Source organism: Diplotaxodon limnothrissa, linkage group LG13 (assembly GCF_057381915.1).
Source record: "Diplotaxodon limnothrissa isolate DT_005_m linkage group LG13, D_limnothrissa_male_GT1.1, whole genome shotgun sequence".
NCBI classification, from domain to species: domain Eukaryota; kingdom Metazoa; phylum Chordata; class Actinopteri; order Cichliformes; family Cichlidae; genus Diplotaxodon; species Diplotaxodon limnothrissa.
In genome coordinates this window covers 15,124,630-15,132,713 of record NC_140608.1, presented here as the reverse complement: position 1 = coordinate 15,132,713, position 8,084 = coordinate 15,124,630, and the positions used below count along the sequence as shown (strand labels likewise).

Below are 8,084 nucleotides of genomic sequence, written 5' to 3'. Positions count from 1 at the left end.
TTAAACTCACATTGTCTTATTTTGTTCCTTTTTACACAGTAGTGCTTGCTACTTTAACCCAGGACAGTAAATAAGTTAGGGTTTCACAGTAACTGAGATTATTTCTTATTCAACAGTGCCAAAGGGTTAACAAAAAATCTATGAACACAAAAAAAGATAAGAAATCTGACCAAGATGAATACTGCATGGAAGAAATGAGGTAAACTATACAATCGCACACCATCACACATTCAATTGTTAAAACTACACTTCATGCTCCGAAAAACAGGAAAAAGAGAGAAAATAAGAAAAGTCAGTGGAAGTCACTCCAGCTCATAGTTATCGTATGACAGCTGCTTCAGATGTGTGATACTGTCTGAAATAAAACCACACAAAACGAGACAAAGTTAATAGGGACATGCTATTATAGTGACATGATAAATCACAGAACTGAACAGAATATGTCTCACCCAACACCCACTGCTCGGACAGGATCCTGCTTCCCTCTGGCCTCCTGCCGCTGTATTTCCCTATGCAGATTCCCGCCTGCCGCACAGTTTTGCAGACTGTCCCTCCACAGAGCTCAATCAGCTCCACCAGGCTCTGCGTGGGCGGCTGCGAGTGCTGAGACACAAACATGGCAGGCTGACCTTGGAACAGGTCCTGCTGGTGCTCCCCAGCAGACAGGTGCCTCTGGAGACGACAGATCTGTGAAGAAAACGGACATTCAAATGCTGCACGGGTGCATTGTTTTTACTATGTTTTCCTGTTTCAGAAAATAAGCTTGAGACCTTTATACCAGCCACTTAGTTGCGTACACCTGAGCAGCTCTTCAAGATCAAGATAAAAAAATTATATCTCAGCGTCACAAATAAGGAATAAAGGTGATTAAAGCAACTTTAAAGACAGCACGGTGAATTTTTTGCAGGCAACCAAATTTAGGCTTTATAGAAAAGGTTGTGAAAAAAAGAAAATATCCAGTGTGTTGCAGTTCTCTTTGTGAAAATACTTTGTTCACGCCAGAACAAATGGCAAGACTGCTTCACTTGGGCTTTAGCATAACTGAACGCAAAACATATCAGAACTTGAAGTAGATGAGCTACGGCAGCATTAGACTACACCAGGTGACACCTCTATCAGCTAAGAAGAAGAAACTGAGGCTACAATACACACAAGCTCACCTAAATTGGACAATAGATGATTGGGGAAAAAAACTTGCTTAATGAGTTTTGGATCTATTTGACTACATTCAGATGGTAGGGTCAGAATTCAGTATAAATATCATGAAAACACGGAATCTGCCTTGAATCAACAGTTCAGTCTGTTGCGATGTGCGGGGAATATTTTATGCTTGCGGCCATACCACCGTGAGCATGCCTAATCTCATCTGATCTGCAGGAGTTCTCTACTCACCTCTGTCCACTCCCCAGGTATTTATGTACTACTGCTGCATGTCATTAAATTTGTCTTCTCATTTCCATAATGCATGTTCTCCACCAAACAGTAGCAGTAGAGAGCTGCGCCTCCCTGAGCCTGTTTCCGAAATGACCTGTCCTGAACTGAATATTATCTTTACCCATTCTGGCCCCCTTAGTATGAAGTGAGTATTATTTAAAGGCCACAGCCTACCCAAGCGTTGTTGCTGACCATGCCCGTCCCTTTACGATCACTGTGTACCTATCCTCTGATAACTGCTTCTGGCAGGATATAGCAGCATGTCACAAAGTTCAAATCATCTCAAACTGCTTACTTGAACATGACAGGGAGATCACCAGATCTCAGTCCAACAGGACACCTTTGGGATGTGGAGCAGTGGGAGATTTGCATCATGGATGTGCTGCTGAGAAATCTGCAGCAAGTGATGTGATGCTATCGAGTTAATATGGACCAAAATCCCTGAGGAATGTTTCCAACACCTTGTTGAATTGGTGCCATGAAGTATTAACGCAATTCTGAAGGCAAAAGGTCTTCCAACTCATTAATAGTAAGACGTAACCTATGACGTGCCAGTGAGTATATGAAGTTAGTGCCAGCAGCTTATTGGCATACCTCAGCACAAAAGCTGGAAACAAGACTTAGAAGCTATTCTGGCTCTTTAACAGCAAATCCAGAGTTCATTAAAATGTTTTGCACAAAAACAGAAGTGTAAAAGTTACAGCTCTGCATGTGTGGCAGACTTTGTTGTCTGTTTCTTGATGCTGACTCAAATAAAGAGACTCCAGGAATTAATTAGCATAGTAATGACAGTTTTTTTGTAATCCAACTTCGGACAGAGCAAAGAGCATTACTCAAAATGTCTAAAAGCTAAATTAAAGGCACTGAACCTGCCACATCAAATGTTTTCCACTTTTAACATCTCATTCATCACAACTATACATAATGACAGAGATTCCTTTGCAGAAAAACTCATTGTTAACTTAAAAGATGTGTCATCACTCTGCCTGTTAAATCTCTCTTACATGAAATAGTGGTTAACATCAGGTGCTACTAATTTGATATTTGATATATCTTTTATTAGTTATTGGGCTCAGTTCTAAATGAAAACAGGACTCTCATTAACGTCATTAGCAACACCCGTGTTTACCTATTGTTTCGTGTTATAACAGCGGTGTGGATGAAGTCTATGAGCTCTAATGGGGATTATATGACTTTACCAAACTGGATTAATAAGCACAAGCATGTTCACATCATTTTGCCCTGTGATAGCAGTAAACATGCAGGTGCTACTAGCACCATTAACCATGGATTAATTATATTCCAGTCTCACAACAGTTAATGACAGATTAAGAATGAGCCATCATGCACAGTTTCAGGGCCCTGAGGAAGAAGCAATTTATTCTTAATTCTTTTCATTATTTAGTCCTGAGATTTATCGACTGTGACGTGTCAAAATGCCATCTGCGGGGGAAAAAAGGTCTGTGAGGAAGTGAGCTGTCGGTTTAGTACAGTATAAACTGTACATGCCCACACAGTCATGAAAAGGGGACACAAGCAAAAACACCACCACAATCGCTCCACGGTGGCCAAGCAGAGACAAACACAGAATAATCATGAACTCATATTGTGTGACTTTACAAGGAATTATGAGTCAATTTAATCTCCTGATGACTGCTCACTAATCCATCAAACATTGTTAGGTTTTTTGGCACACTTCCCAGAATTCATTGTGTTCAGATTTTCAGGAAACCTTTGTCCCTTGTAGTTCTACCAAGATTTCAAATGGAAACTTGATAAATATGAGTCACAGCTTTTCTTTCTCTGATAAACATGAAAACAATTCTCTCCCTTTTAAAGATCAGTGCTGTCAACCTACACGGCACTAAAAGAGGCAAATAGAGCACTCTTCCCTGAAACCGCTTTTACATGATACTAATGTGTGCTGCCGCCGATGAATAAATTCAAGTCAAATTCAAAAATGTTATTCATCTGTGGAGCAAATTAAAGTGTCCACTTTGACCCTCAAAAATCTAATTTGCATTCATCAGAATCACAAATCTGATTCCTTCAAGCCAGTTTCAGCACTGAAGTACTGAAAATAGCCTGAAGGTGGCTGCTGGAGATAAAGCAGCAGTTTGGCTGGGAGGCACACACCCTCACGGCCTAAACCAACGCACAATCACTGCAGCATATGAGACCAATTTAGACAGCAACAGCAGACATTTGCAACCCACAGCTAAATGCTAAACCTCACTCAAATACAGTTTATTGCAGTAGAAAATTGATAAATTCTGATCAAACTCTGATACATCCAAGTAACTCTAATCGGATTAGAATCACATAAACTCAGGTAAGAACAAGTTGAACTACAATCCCAACCTCTGTGCCTTGTTTCATTTTTTTAAGCTCACCTTGTTCTCAGACTTATTTGAAGCTCTTTGCCTGACTGAAGCTGTGATTTTCTTGGAGGGTCTTTCTTTTCAAGTTTGGTAACTGATGCTCTAAATTCTCACGACAGTTCTGTACAGTACGCAGCAGGGTTCAGCTGATAAACTGAAGGGGCAAACGGCTCTATACCAAGTCAAATACATGCAAAAAACAGACTTCAAGGCTTTAAGTCTTTATTCACAAAATCAGACACTGTTGAGGAAAGAGTTCAGGAAATAGCATCACATTAAATTTAACCCTCATTAAAGATTAAAAGACTTTATCTGAGCTATAATATGGGAGGAAAAACAGAAGCACACATACAAGAAGAAGTTTGTCTATCAATTATTTCGCCTGCCATTTATGACGAATGACAATCACGGTGACAATGTAGGAGCAAATAAGCAAATAAGTCCCCAGTCAAAGGCTTAGATTGGTCCATGATCATTGGTCATGAAGGAAAATGTGTATTCCCCATACTGTGGGCAAAAACATCCTTGTTATTGCTCTGGTCTCTAGAATATTGGTGAGGTTGCGTGGAAGTGACAGACTTCTCTACAAACACTGTCCAGCTGTTGTCGGAGCTGTATAGAAACAGTGAAAAGTGTGACACAAGCGAGAAACAGAGACCATCTACCCTCAAAGTAGTTGCAGATAGATTTATCATAACTCACAATTCTGTTTGTATCTTATTAATGTCGAACATTAATACCAATTTTTAAGGGTAGAGACGAGCTAAAGCCCACTGCATCAGTATCAGCATATATGCTAAAACCTTTTTTTAATTTAACATAATGTGGAAAAAAATGCTTGAGTTAATTGATAAACAGCGCAATCGCATATGAAATGTAATCAATAAACGTAACCCATGAAAGTCCAAAATCTTTTTTAAATTTAGCCAATCTCACTTTCTAGGTCTGGTTCTCCGACACGTCGAGATCCTCTATTGGTGTGGTTGTTGTTTTTATATTAATGCCTAGAACTTTTGTTCTGCCCCCCTGAATTTGTGCGTTTGTGATGCACGTTGGATCTGTTCCAGTGTATTAAAAGATAATCCTTGACTTTCATTTTTGGGAAGTTGATAAAGTCCCGTGAATTGAGTCTGACATAAAGAGAAGCTGTGCTGTCTAGAGGTGCAGGAGGCAACCTTGAAGGGGAAATAAGGTCAAGTTAAATCAGGTAAGGTTTTTGATTTGTGCTTCTGACTCCAGTGAAACAAAGCAGACAATGATGAGGAGTTTCTACAGTAAGCTACGACTAACCAGATCCCCCCTTTTTCACATATATTCATACAACACTTTATTCTATGGACTTGAATTGTTTTATATAGCTCACATTCAAACACGTTCAAACTAATAAGCATGCATTTGGGCTGTGGAAGCAAGAACCTTTTTCACCCCAACAAAATGGTACTGATGCCAAAAATGTACAAAATTGTAACACAATGGATGAGCTGCAATTTTATTACCTTTTATTTATTCAAATTTTACATTTTTTTTTGTAAAGTGAGAATCCAGAGAGGGCAGTGGAGGCAAACAGACAGCATGAGCAGCGCTGTAACCAGGATGAATAAATTAGCATCCTTGTATAATCAAACACTTTGTGTTCTCGACAGCTCAGCAGACTTTACATATGTTAACAGCATAAGGAAGCTGTATAAATGGAGCAGTAATAAATTCAATTAATGAATGGTCCCTGGACTGGATGTATGTTTAACTGAATCACTGTTGATGTTCCTGCCCTTCCCTTAGTTTTCAATGACGGTAAAATAAACTGAAATACTGAAAGTGATGCAGATCAATCTACTGCGTGGGTGATTCAGCCTGAACACCTGAAAAAGTCAATATTTTTGCAATGACTGCATGTCCTTCCTCTTTGGTAATGTGCTTAAAATGTGTAACATTTCCTTTATACCATAACTATTACATCAGGCTACTTCCTACAATTCTGTTTTGGTATTTGTACTGTCCCATGAAAAGGTTTGTGAACGTCGAGTGCTCATAAATGTGGTCTGAACGTCATCTAAACAAATCAAACTGGATCAAATTGTCATGGTCTGGGTCTGATGACCCAGAGCTCATGTATTTCTTGTATATGTTTTTCCATATGTTATGGTGGTTTTCTCTCCCTTTTTGTCCTTTCTCCCTGGGTGCTCCCGGATGTTTTGGGGTCGCTGAGGGGACTGCGATCTGGAAGTGTTCCCGCACTGGGGACTGCCGCACCTGCCGCCCATTAGCCCTCACCAGCTGCAGCTGATGGCTTCATGAGGGGCGCCTTATTTAAGAAGGTGGCGGAGCCCCAGTCGGCGCGGGATTATACTAAGTCGAACCTGTTAAGTACCTCCGTAGATTAGTGTGTTGTGATCGGCTTCGCTACTAAAGGCTGCCTGCTGAGCTGTGTGTGTTTTTGTGTCACCAGGAGTCGGGAGTCAGGAACGTCGTCACGAGGGGAAATCACAGAGTGGAATCGGGTTTTTGGAGTTGTCACCTTTTCACTGCTATGGACACGTGCACTGTGTGGGATTCTTGGAGGAATCGCCACAGGAGTCACAGTGCTTGAATTGTATATAGTTGTCGTTTCTGTCCACTCGCCATAAATAAATCCACTGTCCTTCACTTGAGTCTCGCGTTTGGGCCCTACTTTCTCTACAACTCCACGGTCTGCCGTCGCAGCCCGTGACACAAATAAATATTTAACAGCTGTACTATTCATGTAAATCTACAATTATCAATCTGCTCTTCTCAAGAAATATTGGCTGGTATGCACCATGCCTCAATTGCAACATCTTTGACAAAACCATATGAGAAGCATTACAGTGATGCTCAACGATGGCAAACATCTACAAAAGCATTTTGAAAGACCAATGTATTCATCGCTCCACAAGTTTTCACAAGAAAATGTAAGGGGAGAGCTACATGACCTGCTGCTTTGTAGAGGCTGGATGGTGCAATGAGAAAATGACCCAGAGGTTGAAAACAATGAGAAGCAGTGTTTAGGAAAACTGAACTGAGATGTTGTCGAATGAGCAACTCAGTGAAATTAAATGTTCAAGCAAATCATCCCAGAAATAATGATGACCTAAAACAGTCTTGTAGGAGTGATGGTTCAACATTCCTCCTACTTGTGGTGCAGGAAACATTTGATGGAGGCTGCTGCAGCTAAAGGAGGTTCTGAGTTACTGAACTAGTTTACCTTGTTTTTTCAGCCTGCACTTTGAGTCCAGTGTGTTATATAAAACATTAAAATTGTGCATGTTCGTGTGTTGTAAGTTTAGTCCGATTCAGTTTTTTGTCATTTTGACATCGAGAAGACCCCTCTAGGTGCCACTAAAATGTGATTAGACTACACATCACACATGTGGTTAGTTTTCTGATGTCACAGAGCCCTTCATTTTTTTTTACTGACTACAACAACTTTGTCATGTCAAGATAGTGCTCCAATTGGACAAAAAGACCCCACAGTATGCACTCTGTGTGTTGCAGAATAGTTATTATAAAAATAAATGGATGCACGTGCTTGTATCATTACATGCTGCTGGAAGCCAGTTCCCTAATTTTCTATCAAACGTAACCATTAGTTTTCACAATAATGTTTTGCTCTCTGCTGCAAAACATTATTTAAGCCACAGAAAAACAAATCGCTAATGCATGCATTTTAGGCGTGTTGTTCACCACAGTTTCTGGAAATATTCCATTACTCCTAATTACTATCAGAACATCCTGGAAAATCACAACACCTTTTAGAAGGCTTCAAAAACATTCAGTCTGTAAAATAAATAAATGAGAATAAATAAATAAATTAAAAAAAATTGCACTTTGCTGTGTGTAAGAGTGTGGGACCATGTTTTGTTGGGCTATTTTGGGCTTGTGTAAACAACAATGGGCTAGGCTACAGAAAACACCCACAACTTGCTGAGATTAAAACTCCCAACCTAACAGAAAAACCTGCTTTGTAAAAATGGATTCTTTTTTGTAAGAAGGAAAAAACAATGAGCTTTCCTGTGACTTTTTTGGTCTTCAAGGGTAAAAGCATCTAATGCTTCATTATACTTGTTAATCATGGTTCTGCTAATGTCATTTAAACTCTGAAGTAGATGCAAATGAAAAAACCCATCTTGTTTTTCTAATTGGAGGTCATAAAACGGCCACTCTGAACCACTGGGAAATAATAAATGACATGAAATGAAAATCTATTTAGAGTTTTAAGAAATTTTGAGCTTATCAAATAAACCAATTTTATTA

At 39.7% G+C, this 8,084-nt stretch overlaps 1 protein-coding gene across 2 annotated transcripts in view; it reads right to left on the bottom strand.

The window, feature by feature from the left end:
• Nucleotides 1-302: 302 nt before the first annotated feature.
• mcph1 (microcephalin 1) overlaps nt 303-8,084 on the bottom strand; it is a 34,552-nt gene continuing 26,770 nt past the window's right edge. For both annotated transcript variants that reach the window (XM_085369435.1, XM_085369436.1), the window contains 2 exons: nt 450-687; nt 303-355 (listed from right to left, as the gene is read on the bottom strand). In XM_085369435.1, the coding sequence (XP_085225561.1) occupies nt 303-355; nt 450-687 (291 nt within the window). The remainder of the gene's footprint in view (nt 356-449; nt 688-8,084) is intronic.